The following is a 13,947-nucleotide window of genomic DNA, read 5'->3' as shown; positions in this document are numbered from 1 at the left end:
CTTACGGGCTGGAAAACTTGAAGTGTGAGTATGTAAGAGACAGATTCCCCAGGACACCTCCCACCTCTCATCCTGGGATATTAATGCCTACAGGGACACAACAGACAGCAAGAGAGTCCTCTGTTAAATGAAGTAGCATGTCCTCAGCTGGGGAGGACTGAGGCCCCCAACCCCTGTGAATCTTCAGAAATCAGAGCCATACTCTCTAGTTCATGGGCCTTCTGTATAATTCACTCACTCACCTTTCTCTTTATGTAATGTACTCTGTAAGGTGCCATTAGCCACACACTTCCATGTTCCATTGGCCTTTACATAGCCTGTAGGCCAAGCAGCATTTGGGAAGGGAGGGCAAGACACAGACACAGGAGAGCAACAGTCCTGCCCTGCTGTTTGTGACCCAGCCACTCCAGACAAGACACTCTACTTACCTGGGTCTCTACTCCCCTTTACAGCAAGCACAAGGGTTGGGGCAGCATACCCAATTCAGCATTTGTCCCCACCTCCTGGAGCCACTGTCAAGATCACCAGTGGCATCTCTTCTGTCTGAGTTTGTACAAAGTTTGAAAATTTTTTAATTTAGTCTGCTGGGCAGTGGTGACACCTTACATCTCAGCACTTGGGAGGCAGAGACAGGAAGATCTCCAGCCAGCCTGGTCTACAGAGTGAATTCGACCACAGTCAGGCTTACACAGAGAAACCCTGTCTTAAAACAAAACAAAACAAAACAAAGGGTGGGACTGGGGTGGGGCCTGGAGAGATGGCTCAGCAGTTAAGAACACTGATTGCTCTTCCAGAGGTCCTGGGTTCAATTCCTAACCACATGGTGACTCACAACCATCTGTAATGGGATCTGATGCCCTCTTCTGGTGTGTCTGAAGACAGCTACAGTGTGCTCATATACATAAATCTTTAAAAAATGAGATTTATTCTATGTGATTGAGTGTTTTGCCTGCATGTATGAGTATGTACCACATGCATGTAGCGCCTACAGAAAAGGGCATCTGATCCCCTAGGGCTGGTGTTAACAAGGTTGTGAAGCAACGCTTGGTTCCTGGGAACTAAATGCCAGTCCTCTGAAAGAGCAACAGTGCTCCACCAAGCCACCTCCCCAGCTCAGGTTTGGTTTTATTTCCTCCTAAGATTATAGAGTTTTCACAATGATCTGTAAAACAAAAGATAAGCAAAATAGACTAAACTCGACCTACCTCTGCTTCCCAAGTGCTGTTATTAAAAAATGTGCACCACCACACCCAGCCAATAGACTATTTTCTTAGCAATATTATCAACCTATCACTTTTTTTTTTCCGAAACAGGGTTTCTCTGTGTAGCTCTGGCTGTCCTGGAACCCTCTCTGTAGCTCAGGCTGGCCTCGAACTCAGAAACCCGCCTGCCTCTGCCTCCCAAGTGCGGGGATTAAAGGCATGAGCCACCACCGCCCGGCTAACCCATCACTTATTAATACATTAGGTACATACCATAAGTAGAGAAGATTTAAACATACAGAAGTCGCGAGGAGGCTCAGTAGCACTTCATAAGCAGGGGTTTGCACATCTGTATATTAGGAAGTTTTAGGACATTTGCTCAACCAACCGCCTAAGGATCTTCGAAGAGTCTCTGTTTTGCTACCTCCCAGCCTCAAGGAGGCACCCTCGGGAACCAACAATTTAAAAAGCTATTGGGCTTCCACTTAGGGCGGAAATAAATGCCCACCTAGCAGGTCTTAGCTCAAAAAAAAACAAAAAACCCAAATTTCTTAAGTAGTCCCAAGAGAAAAATAAATTTTAGTTCACTCTAAGATGTTAATGTCTACTACAGAACACTAGTCCACTAGGGTTTTTTTCAGTATCATTTCTCAGGCACATCTTAGTTTTCTTTAGAGGACCCAGAGCCGGAAGTGCTTCCCTTTTCTCTGCCAGGACCTAAGACTCCGTCCCATCATACCTTGCGCGCCGCCGCCGCCTCTTCCTTCTTCCTCGGCGCTGCCTACGAGGTGGCTGCCATCTGTTTTACGGTGAGTCTGTATCGGCGGCCATCCGCCGCCCGCGGCTTCGACGGGACCCCGTCTCCGGGTGGGGAGGCCTCGGCGGCGGCCTCCGCACCAGCGTGGTAGTGGCGAGCGCGCGCGGGCCTGGCCACTGGCGCTGCTCCGGAGTCTGCCCGGGGGCCGGCATCGGCCAGGGCGGGCTTGCTGCCATGCGGCCCGAGAGTTTCGGACGGCACCCGCCGCTTTCTGCTTAGCTTGTTAGCAGCCTTTTTCTGCGGCGAATCCGAAATCTTAAGTCAGGGAGCTGCCGCCGCTCGCCAGTGAGCAGAAATGCTTTCTGAAGCGCAAGCCCGGCGGAGCAGGTTGTCTGCGCGGGGAGCAGAGAAGGCACCCTTTGGTTGGTGCTCTGAGACGACCGGGAGGGACAGACGGACTGGTGGCGTGTTAGGAGTGCATGGTGGCTTTGCGTATTTAAGGGCGCAACACTTCAAACATAACGAAGCTTAGTGGAGCGGGATTTGCCGCTCCTTCGCCACCAGAGAGACCTGGCTGGGGTTCTGTAAGATCGGTTGCGGTTCTTTGAGGTTCGGAGTGGGTGAGATGAACCACTGACCTCTTGGGATCGCGTCTGGAGAGTAGCTAGTATTCTTCCAGCTTCGGAAGCAAGAGGGAGAGCAAGCCTAGCAGAGGTACCCATTCCATTCCCAGTTTGCTCGGTAGCTGGTGATTGGAAGACACTCTGCAACATTACTCACTGAAGGCCTGAGACGCAGCCCCACCTCCCAGTTTCTTTACTAACTTGGGTCTGACTTTTGTCAAAAGGCATCATGGCTGCCCTCCGGCCTCTGGTGAAGCCCAAGATCGTCAAAAAGAGGACCAAGAAGTTCATCAGGCACCAGTCAGACCGATATGTGAAAATTAAGGTATGTGGTTCTGGGGTGGGGGTTAAGACCTGAGCACACATTTCTCGTTATCGCTTGTCTCTGCATTTTAAAAAGTTCATTTTAAAGATGACACTTTGTTTTATATTTATGCGTTTGAAGGGCAGGGAGAATCACTTTAAGGAGTTGATTCTCTCCTTCCTGTCTTGTGGGTCCAGGTCAGATTTAGTTTGTCTGACAGCAGGCACTTTTAAGTCATCTCTGCACCCTGACCCTGTATTTTAAAGATCTTTGGGGTTTTGTCTGCACACCAGGCACATGCATGCATGGAATTGAACCTCTGGAAGAGCAGCCAGTGCTCTCAACTGCTAAGACCTCTCTCTGGGCCTGCAGATCACCTGTTGGCTGGATGGGCATGCACACCCAGCAGTTCAGCAGTTAACTGATCCCTCCTCCCTACTTAATTGCAATGGAAGATGATGTTGAAATTCCAGTGCAAGTGCTAGGGATGGAGCCCAGGGCCCTGTGCATGCCAGGCAGACACTGCTAACTGAGCTACACCTCGGCCTTTGGTGTGTGTTTTATGACATGACCCCCTTGAATTCTGTCCCCTTCCTGCACACACATACAAGAGCTGCCAGTTTGCACAGAGACTAACTTGCCTGTGTGTCTTCAGCGAAACTGGCGGAAACCCAGAGGCATTGACAACAGGGTGCGGAGAAGGTTCAAGGGCCAGATCCTGATGCCCAACATCGGTTATGGGAGCAACAAGAAAACCAAGCACATGCTGCCCAGCGGCTTCCGCAAGTTCCTGGTCCACAATGTCAAGGAGCTGGAGGTGCTGCTGATGTGCAACAAGTGAGTTGGGCCCCTGGCTGGGAGTGTGCCTGCCTCCTGTGAGACTGAGGCCACTGCAGTGGGCATGCTTATGAGGAAAGAGGACGTGTTCCCTTGGTTGAAGCCTGAGACTGGAGAAGAAGGTCTTTTTACAGTGGGTGTTCAGTGTCCTTTATGGTCCTGTGTGGAACACTGCTATAGTGTCATGAGACTGCAGGGGCCTGTGTCTAACCTGGGACCTAAGCTGTGCTTGGCTCTGCTCTGACGGGTGGATTTGCAGAGCAGCTCAGGTCTTTTGGGGCTGAGGTAGAGAAAAAGTCTCCAGGCACAGCTGTAGAGAGAAGGTTGTGGGGTATTCTGGGTACTTTGAGCAAGTTACAACCCTTGGTGACCTCTGAGATGCAAAACCAAGGCCTCTCAGGAAATACTCTTGACATTGGATATGAGGGTGTGATGGGAATAGTTTATTTTTCCCAAGTAAACTAGGACTGCAGAGAGTGTATGTGTTCGGGGTTATAAGGATTTGTTTTCTGAGGTGGTTGTCATGCAGATGGAGGAGTCCTATGGGGAGATTATGTTGTGCATTTAACCAGGCCTTGAAGTGCTACAAGTTCATTTGGAAGGATGGATGCAGGAGAGAGAATGTGTGTTGTACAGCAGCAGTCCATGAGGCAGTGTTGATGGTGCAGTGTTATGGGGGCTGCATTTCTAATGGGTACATCTGCCCCAGGAGAGCTGCTTGGCCTTGTCAGACCCTGCAGGTGCACCGCTCACTGAGTTCTGTCTCTGGGCATTTTCCTCTGTATAGCTGGGGAGCAGGGCAAGTTGGAGGGTAGTTACAGAAAAACCATTGGTTCCTGAGTGGTAAAGAGTCCTGGGGTGGGATATGGCAGCATGTGACTTGTGAATGGTGAGTGTGCTAGACAGCTATAAATGCATGTGGCCCGGGATGGGTGCTTCAGGTTAGAACGTGATGCACTCTGTCCCCAAATCTGTCAGGTGGTGTCTGTCTGTATTAGGTATTTGCCATTTGTATGCTTTCCATAGCTCTGCCATCCTGCTTCTCTAGGGGTTTTTCCTCAGCTCCCGGTCTATGGCTTCACGGTCATCTCCATGCTGGGAATGTGTTCATTAGGACAGATTGTCAACACTTTGAGGGAACACGGGCAGTGTTTGTTGTTCACGCTGCTTGAACTGTGTACCTTACAGTGGTTGCACTGGAAGCCTTTGGCTCCAGTGGAAGAATTCTGGGTTACTCAGTGTGAGGAAGAATTAAGCCATTTCCCTGGTGACCTTTCCTGGTTTGCTTCTCTTTCAGATCTTACTGTGCTGAGATTGCTCACAATGTGTCCTCTAAGAACCGAAAAGCCATTGTAGAAAGAGCAGCACAGCTGGCCATCAGAGTCACCAATCCCAACGCCAGGCTACGCAGCGAAGAAAATGAGTAGATGGCTTGTGTGCATGTTTTATGTTTAAATAAAATCACAAAACCTGCCGTCGTATTTTCTATGTTTTTGGTAACTGGAGATTGTTCTTTGCTGCTTGTTCTGGGGGAGACAGCAGGGTTCAGAATCCCATGCTAGTCTTGGTTGGCTGCAGGTGGAAGAGGGGAAAGGCCTTGACCCTCTACAGTGTAGGTACACTTGAGTCTGGGGACCAGACAAACCTCTGCTCTCAACCCTGTCCCAACTCTAGCATGGGCTCTAGCTTAAGGCACTTTTTTTTTTTTTTTTTTTTTTTGTTTTTCGAGACAGGGTTTCTCTGTATAGTCTTGCCTGTCCTGGAACTCACTTTGTAGACCAGGCTGGCCTCGAACTCAGAAATCTGCCTGTCTCTGCCTCCCAAGTGTTGGGATTAAAGGCGTGCGCCACCACTGCCCGGCTTAAGGCACTTTTTTGATGAAGCCTTTAGTTTCATGGAACTGGCCTGCTTGGCCTCAATCAGTCAGGATTGACAATCCTGTCTTTGGAGGATATTAGAACTTCATGAGACTGATAAATACTTCTGCCACGTGGGACACTACAAGGGCAGTGCCATCTGTATCTAGGCCAATCTCTGGCTCGCTGTTCTTTTGAAACAGTAATGGAGTTCAGAAGGGTTGACTGTCACGGGTGACACTTAAATGACTGGAGAGAAAGACATCCCAGCCTTTTTATTACTAAGCTTTTGTTCTCATTGTAGAAATGAGGTTTTATCATCTTGCTGTAGTGTTGGAGAGTGCTCTACAACTGAGCTATTTTAAACTTTGGTGTTTTGCCTGTATATATGTCTGCCCGAAGGCATAGGGTCCTTTAGGACAGGTTAGAAAGTTGTTGCTACCAGGAGGGCGTGGTACTGAGCTATCCTGCCCTGTTGCTTTTAGGTAGATCTTAAATTTGTTCACTACGACCTGAGTGTGTGGTCCAGCCTCAGCCTCCTAAGGAATTAGGATAACAGGTCTATGCCATCGGCCTTGTTATTTCCAGGACTGAATCAATATGGATAAGAATCCTGTGAGGAGAGCTTTGTATATGTTATTAACTCAGATAACTGGCCTCAGCTGGCTTTAATTCCAGGCAGGTGGATTTGAGTCTGGGCCATATGTGGCTACAAAGAGAAACAATGTCTTAAAAATCAAAACCTGTCATTTATACTTAAATTTTCAGTACTAACTACAAAGTCGGGAAGAGCACAAGCCGACTGTTACACTCCTGGGTGATGGGATTAGGGATGTTTGAGACAGTGGACCTACACCTGGCCAATGAGCCACACTATCTTCCCTGTAAACAGTTCTCACTCTGCTAACTAATGAGGCACTAAGTATAAATTGGTTCTCTTGTATGGGCTCTACATACCCTACCCATGGCTAGGTTCAGGGTGCTAACTGACATTTGGACTTCAGAGTAAGTGAAGTAGGAAGTCAACCCCCTGCTTGCCTTCTGGTCTTGGGCATAGGCCAATTCTGGCTCCTAAGTGAGTGGAGGGGTGCAGTGTAAAGGTGGTGGGACATGACGCTCGTGAATGAACGTCCTGAGTTGGTGGGCCCGGCTTTGGCACTGGGGCTGTGAGCAGGGGGCCCTAGCAAAGGCACTGAGGCTGACAGGGAAGGACAGAAGAGGCCAAGGCCTATTGGGATAAGAAGGGAGACTTGTGTTGGGGGCAGCTAGCTGAGTTCCATAGAGTCCGTGCTGGGGCCGGAGGCTGTGTCCTTTTGGATGCTCTCGAAGAGGGTGGTGAGTTCTGGGTTGGATCGGATCTGGGCGGAAAAGTCAGCTACAGTGGGGCTCTTGCGCACCTCAGGGTTGGTCAGCAGGGCGGCCACTGCCCGCATTGCTGAGCGCTTCAGCTCCTCCTGCTTCTCCAGCTCCTGCTTCACAGAACCAGCCTTGACCTGCAGAGGGAGACAGTGTCCTTACTGAGTCTCTGTTACCCATTCTAAACAGGTTTCTTTTTTTTTGTTGTTTTTTTTGTTTTTCGAGACAGGGTTTCTCTTTTAGCTCTGGCTGTCCTGGAACTCACTCTGTAGACCAAGCTGGCCTCGAACTCAGAAATCCGCCTGCCTCTGCCTCCCGAGTGCTGGGATTAAAGGCGTGCGCCACCACGCCCGCCTTAAACATAGGTTTCAAATAAAGGCCTAATTTCAATCTGATGCATAATCAGATTTCATTTTTTTTCTACTACTGTGCTGCTATTTGAAGATCACAACTTTGGGGCTGGGTATGTGGCTCAGTTGGTAGAGTATTTCACCTGGCACGCACAAAGTCCTGAGTTAGATATCCACATCTGAGTAGGGAAGAGGGGACCTGATCCAGCATCCACCAATCTGCTGTACTACACAGCTGGTATTCCCAACACTTGGGGGCAAGGGCATCAGGGCCAGAAATTCATGTCACCTTTGGCTGTATACTGAGTTTAAGGCCAGGCTGGGCTACCAGAGTGTCTGTGTTTTGTCGTCCCCGCCCCCCCCCCCCCCAATATCCCCTACATACACACAAAGAAAATGAAAAAATAACAATATGTGCCTCAAGACACAAGCTACATGGAAAGCAAGACAGGAGGAAGGACTCACTTAAGTTCAGGAATTTGATGCTAACCTGGAGAACAGTTTGTTTGTTTGTTTGTTTGTTTGTTTTTAAAAAAGGGTAACAAAACCACTATTCTGAGTCTTGCCTAAAGACTGAAATTCTTGGTCCTTTGAGTAAATCTTAAAACTCCAATCAGGGACTAGGGAGATGGTTCAGTGGTGAAGTACTTGCTGTACAAACCCAAGTTCAGATCCCACACAAGAGCTGGATGTGGAAGTTGGTGGGTGTTAGACACAGGCAGATCCCTGCAGCTCATGGTCACCCAGTTTAGCAATAGTGGGGCACACCTTTAATAGGCAGAGGCAGTCAGATGTCAGTTCTAGAGTTCCCAGACAGCCAGGGTTACACAGAGAAACCATGTCTGGGAAGGGGGAAGGAGAAGAAAGAAGGCAGAGAGAGATCAAGGAAGACCACTGAAGTCAACTTCTGGCCTCCACAGATACACAACACATAAACACCACACACACACACACACACACACACACAGAGTTCTTTCATTCAACAGGTCTCCACCAGGACCCTGAGTGTGCCATGCTATTTCCAATATTACAACTTTCCAGAAACACCACACACACACACACTCACACACATACAGAGTTCTTTCATTCAACAGGTCTCCACCAGGACCCTGAGTGTGCCAGGCTGTTCCCAATATTACAACTTTCCAGAAGACCTTGCACTCTGTGTTAGCAGTTGCTCTGTAGTAGCAGGAGTAGCTAGCCAATCAATCAACCATAGGAGGCAGGCCCTGCTCCCTACTGGGATCTGCATAGACTGTGTGGGGAAGCTAGTATGTGGAGTGTTATACCCTGGATCCCTCTCCCAGGCCAGCACCCAGGAAGTATTTAATGAAGGAATCTCACAGCCCAGCCCAGGAAGCTGTGTAGACTGGGGCAACAGCCAGCCCAGCACTGCAGTGCACATGGTCCAGTGAGTGATGACTAAAGTCAACAGGCACTCCAGGGTCCAGGCAGGGCAGGGCTTACCTTGGCAGTACAGGTGGCTCTGAGTGGCTCGATGAGCCGGTCCACCCTCTGCAGGACAGGTGCAGGACAAAGAGTGGCCAGTCGGGCCAACATGATGAAGGTCAGCATCTACCCAAGGAAGCAGATGGAGCTCATGGTGAAACAGCACCCAGACAGAGCAGCAGACCCAATGGAAGCTCTGGCTTGTACCCCACAAACCGACAACCAAGTCCCTCTAGGGCCCTGCCCAGGGCTCCCACCTCTCTGGGTCTCAGGTTCCTATTATAGATGCACACCATGATGCTGAATCTTGCCAGCTAACTTTAGTTGTGTGAGGATGGCTGGATAACAAAAGGCACGTGTTCACATGCCCCTGGCACAGGCTGGGAAGGAACCAAGCAGCTCCTCGGCTTGCACTGACACTGGCTTGGACATGCTGCAGTTGAGATACATCTTGAGTGTGTATCACAAAAGCCTGTGTATAGCAATGCTGAGGGGTGATGGAGTCTTCAGCAGGAGGTGGCTAGGTCACTGGAGGTGGTCCTGCTGGAAGGGGTTAGTTCAGGTCTCAGAGGACCTTAGTTCCCACAAAAGTGAATAATAAAATGAACATGCCTCCATCTTTAATCCCAGCACTTGGGAGGCAGAGGCAGGCAAATTTCTGTGAGTTCAGTTCCAGGCTGCCCTGATCTACAAAGCGAGTCCAGGATAGCCAGGGCTCTGTTAATACCAAGAAACCCTGTCTGGATAAAACAAAAACAAAAAACAACAATACAAGAACACGCCTCATGCCTGATTCTACCATGTGAACTTCTGCAGGTGCCGGCCATTGTGATGCCTCCAGAGCAAAAACAGATGCCAGCCAATACCAGATTCTGAGTCTCCAGAAAGATCTAAAACAGCCTTCTAAAGGAATACCCGGCCATAGATTTTTTTTTTTTTAATAGCAACAGAAAACAGGTCAGGTGAGAACACATACTTCTAGGACATACAGAGCTATATAAGAGAAACCTTGTCTTAAAAAAACAAAGCAAGGGGGGCTGGTGAGATGGCTCAGCAGTTAGGAGCGCTGACTGCTCTTCCAAAGGTCCTGAGTTCAAGTCCCAGCAACCACATGGTGGTTCACAACCATCCGTAACAAGATTTGATGCCCTCTTCTGGTGTACTTATATACAATAAATAAATAAATCTTTAAAAAAAAAAACAAAGCAAGGGCTGGACAGATGGCTCAGTGGTTAAGAGCACTGACTACTCTTCCAAAGGTCTTGAGTTCAATCCTCAGCAACCATATTGTGGCTCACAACCCTCTGTAATGGGATCTGATGCCCTCTTCTGGTGTGTCAGTGACAGTGTACTATGTGGGAATCCCAGATGTGGACATGCCCATAATAAATACATAAAAATAAAAAACAAAGCAAAATGAAATAATAGTAACCAGAAACAAACTAATATAATGGCAATGTGGGAATTTACCTAACATTATGGGTTGTTCTCAAAAGAAATACAATTTTTCATATACATTTTTAAAATTTTTTAAATGTTGGTAACACTTAAAACAAATTAATGCAAAGCAAAAAATGGCATAAGCCATTTCAACACTACAATAGACTTGGACCTATTGTGCCCAAAGTGCACACCCTAAGAAACATCCAAGATCTGGTTCCTCGTTCTTTTTTTTTTTTTTTGTTTTTTTGAGACAGGTCTCTTTATAGTCCTGGCTGTCCTAGAACTCACTTTGTAGACCAGGCTGGCCTTGAACTCAGAAATCCGCCTGCCTCTGCTTCCCGAGTGCTGGGATTAAAGGTGTGCGCTACCACCTGGCTGGTTCCTTGTCCTTGACAGAAAGCACAGCTGCTTTCATGGGGTGCCAGGAGACAGGGAGAACAGCAGGGGCCTAATGTTGCCTGGTCCCTTGCTCTGAGCTGGGCTTGCATCTGGCATGGTGCTACCTACCCGGATGTCATAATGGTCCTTCAGCCCATCCTCCACGTGGTTCAGAAACTCGCACATGTCCAGCTGGCCCAGGCAGCTCTCCAGCAGCGAGTACATGCACTCGAAGGCAGCCTTCCTCACATCCAGCCCATCATCCACAGTATGCTTGAAGGGCCCCATCTCCACCTGCAGGAAGGAAGGACATAACATAGAGGGTTTGGAATACTCACCTCACCTGCTCAGCACTGCATCCTGGTCCCAAGTCACACTCTATGCGCTCAAGTCTCAGGTCTCAACTCAGCCTGCAGCATCCTCTCTCTGGACTGTCACACCTGCTAAGCAGGAAGTGTCAGGTTCCGTGTGTGTGTGTGTGTGTGTGTGTGTGTGTGTGTGTGTGTGTGTGTAGGACCTCGTGCACACTGAGCACATGTTCTGTAACTGAGCTACTTTTTCCTGACAGACAACATCTTACTTGAGTACTAAAGACACCGTGGGAAGGTCTGGGCATATGGCTTAGACAGGAGAGTGCTTGCCTAGCACACACAAAGACCCAAGTTTGATCTCTGGCACTGAATAAACATCATGATGTCTGTAACCCAGCGCTCAGGAGGTGGAAGCAAGTCAGAGCATTCTTAACCTAGACTACACAAGATTCTGTCTCAGGAAAAAATGAAATCCTTAGGAATAAGGTGCTACTATCAATCCTATTCAACATCCCACTAAGGCTCAGAGAGGTAAACTGACATGCTGGAGGACACACAGCTGGTAAGTCGCAAAACCAGACTCAAAACACCAAGTCCTCTGAAGCTTGTAATCATGGAATCTGGCTTCTAACAGTAAAGTCTGAGCCTCAAAACCCAACTGAAGAGATTACACAGATTAAAAATAATGCCTTGTGGGTAGGCAGAGCTTCATGGAATGGCATCGCCTGCCAAGCAATGTTGGTGGCCACAGGAACTGCAAGAGGTCTGTAGACACCCTGGTTTCAGCTCAGGGGTACAGATATTAGATTTTTGGCCTCCAGAACTATATCTGATACCAGGTACAGTAGCTCACACCTTTAATCCCAGCACTCAAGAGGCAGAGGCAAGAGGATAAATCCCTGTGAGTTTGAGGGCCAGCCTAGTCTACATAGTGAGTTCCAGGATAGCCAGGACCACACAGAGAAACCCTGTCTCAAAAAGAAAAAACAAAAACAAAAAACCTTCAAATGTCCTTCTTTCAGAAAACTTTTTCAACCCCTCTCAAGAGCACTGCTTCCTCCTCAGACCTTCATGAGGTGCTGTAGGGCGACTTGGCTGTCAATCTCAGCCCCCTCTGCCCCTTCAGCTCTCTCTCCAACCTGACTCTCCCAACCACCGCTCTCCTGGAGGTCAGGCTGAGCATCTTAGTGGCAGAAGCCAAGTATGGTGTAGCTATGAGTCCTGGGACTTTAGACTCTGGCCAAGTGACAAGAGTTGCTGACACTGTAGTCCAATGCCACATGCCTGACACCTTGAGGTTCAGTGTTTGGACTGTGGATTTTAAAATGCTTGCATTATTCAAAGAGATGTATTGGGGAAGGAACCCAAGTCTAAATACAGAGTCCATGTATGTTGAATAAGCATTCCTTTTCATATGCCTGAAGGTAGTTTCAGGTAGTATTTGTAGGGTGCCTGCATTTTAAATAGAGCCTGTCAGAGGGGATGTCACATTTGGGGACTAGGATGCTCATGCTGAACATGAGTCACTAAGCATCAGGGCTGCCTCCCAGTGCTTAGGGCACAGCCTTGTGGTACAGGCACGGTGACTGTCCTCACTTAGCTCTAGGGAAAACTGAAGCTAATGGGGCACTGGATTGCCCAGTCTGGGCCTCCCACTGGGGAGTGGAGAGGCATGGCATGGCTAGGGCCATGTGACCCTGGTGCCTGTGTGGGCCTCACTCCTAGTTTTCAATGAGTCTTGACTGTGAGGCACAGAAGGCTCAACAAGGGCCAGCCATACTAGGTGTCCATGCTACCTCATACCTCTCGGATGAGGTCCCGGCGGATCTTGGTCTCCTGGTAGAGGAGGGGCAGGATGTCATCCAACAGGTCCCGGACCAGTGATGGTTTGTTGTGCACAGCTGAGTTGAAGAAGGTGAGTGTGGCCCGGCGCACGTTCAGGTCTGGGTCCTGCAGGCTTTCCATGAACTCCGCTGCAGAGTGACAAGACAAAGGACATAGAAGCAGGACATAAAGTCACCTCTATGCTGTTCCTGGTGACCTGGGCACCGAGAGTTATATAGAACGAAGGGCAGACATGACCCGAACATCTACCTTAAGCCAGACACAATGCCGTCACAGCCCAAATAAGAATGCCTAGCTTCCCACGGACTTTGGGTTCTGGCAGCCGTGACCTCCTCCAGTCTTTAGGAGTGAGACATGACAGCAGCTGTGAAGCCCAGGGCTGAGAGCTGGCACAGAGGATGGCTCTGCTCTCAGACAGGGCCTCGCTGACTACACCAGGTCTGGGCTCTTCCTGCCCTAGCCTCTTGTACGCAGGTTAACAAGTGAAGGCCACCCACAGCACCAGGTCTGAAACGCCAACCCAACATGGTTGCTCCAAGGATTAGTGCTGAGGACGGAACCCAGGGTCTCGCATATGCTGAGCATCCGTGCTACCACTGAGTAACGTCTTCAGCTAGAAGAGTAGGACACAGAAACTTGAGTCTCCACCGCAACCACATGACCAGAGTGGCCATCAGCACCACAGGGTATGCTACTGTCACATGATATCTATTTCTCTGCACTGGGAAGAACTGCAGTCTTCAAGCAGATCAGGACTCAACCACACTAGGACGTAGAGCCCTTCCCACAATGTATGCTGGCTCTTAGAGTCCTGCTTCTGTAAGGACATAACCTAGGAATAGGACGAGTCTGAACCCTCTCTTGGGACTCAGTTTCCCCATTTGTAAAATGGGACCAGTGTTCTTTACCAGGCTGGGACTATTAGAATTAACTGATGAGTTTTATCAAAGGGCATCTCATGGTATCCACCCTAGGGAGCTCAGAACTGAGGATCAAGCATGCTAAAGGTGGTAGTATAAGCCTATAATCCCAGTACTTGGGAGATAAAGGCAAGATCAGGAATTCAGAGTCATCCTCGGCTATATAGAGTTTGAGTCCAGCCTGGGCTACATAGATTCTATCTCTAAAAACAAACCAGCTTTGGGGACTGGAGAGATGGACCAGTAGTTAAGAGCACTGACTGCTCTTGCAGACGACCCGAGTTTGGTTCCCAGAACCCACGTGGTAGCTCAAAAT

General features: G+C 48.9%; 2 protein-coding genes and 1 non-coding gene across 4 annotated transcripts in view; 2 read left to right on the top strand and 1 right to left on the bottom strand.

Annotated features, from left to right (window-relative positions):
* Positions 1-1,965: 1,965 nt before the first annotated feature.
* On the top strand, positions 1,966-5,195 carry Rpl32 (ribosomal protein L32). The gene is made up of 4 exons (NM_172086.2): positions 1,966-2,011; positions 2,807-2,907; positions 3,542-3,723; positions 5,021-5,195. Exons 2-4 carry the CDS (start codon positions 2,812-2,814, stop codon positions 5,148-5,150), a joined length of 408 nt encoding a protein of 135 aa, NP_742083.1. The 5' UTR covers positions 1,966-2,011; positions 2,807-2,811; the 3' UTR covers positions 5,151-5,195.
* On the top strand, positions 2,606-2,734 carry Snora7a (small nucleolar RNA, H/ACA box 7A). Its single transcript, NR_028546.1, has one exon. It is a non-coding gene; the product is annotated as a small nucleolar RNA, H/ACA box 7A (small nucleolar RNA).
* Positions 5,154-13,947, bottom strand: part of Cand2 (cullin-associated and neddylation-dissociated 2 (putative)) — a 30,999-nt gene continuing 22,205 nt past the window's right edge. The window contains exons 12-15 of one of the 2 annotated variants that reach the window (NM_025958.2): positions 12,670-12,839; positions 10,685-10,849; positions 8,753-8,860; positions 5,154-7,072 (exon numbers count right to left, since the gene is read on the bottom strand). In NM_025958.2, coding sequence (NP_080234.2) covers positions 6,845-7,072; positions 8,753-8,860; positions 10,685-10,849; positions 12,670-12,839 — 671 coding nt within the window. In that variant the 3' untranslated portion in view covers positions 5,154-6,844. The remainder of the gene's footprint in view (positions 7,073-8,752; positions 8,861-10,684; positions 10,850-12,669; positions 12,840-13,947) is intronic. The other variant, XM_030255552.1, reaches the window with a different exon arrangement.

This window comes from Mus musculus, chromosome 6, assembly GCF_000001635.26.
Source record: "Mus musculus strain C57BL/6J chromosome 6, GRCm38.p6 C57BL/6J".
In the NCBI taxonomy this organism is placed as follows: domain Eukaryota; kingdom Metazoa; phylum Chordata; class Mammalia; order Rodentia; family Muridae; genus Mus; species Mus musculus.
Note: the sequence above shows the minus strand (reverse complement) of the source record. Positions and strands in the feature narration are given on the sequence as shown.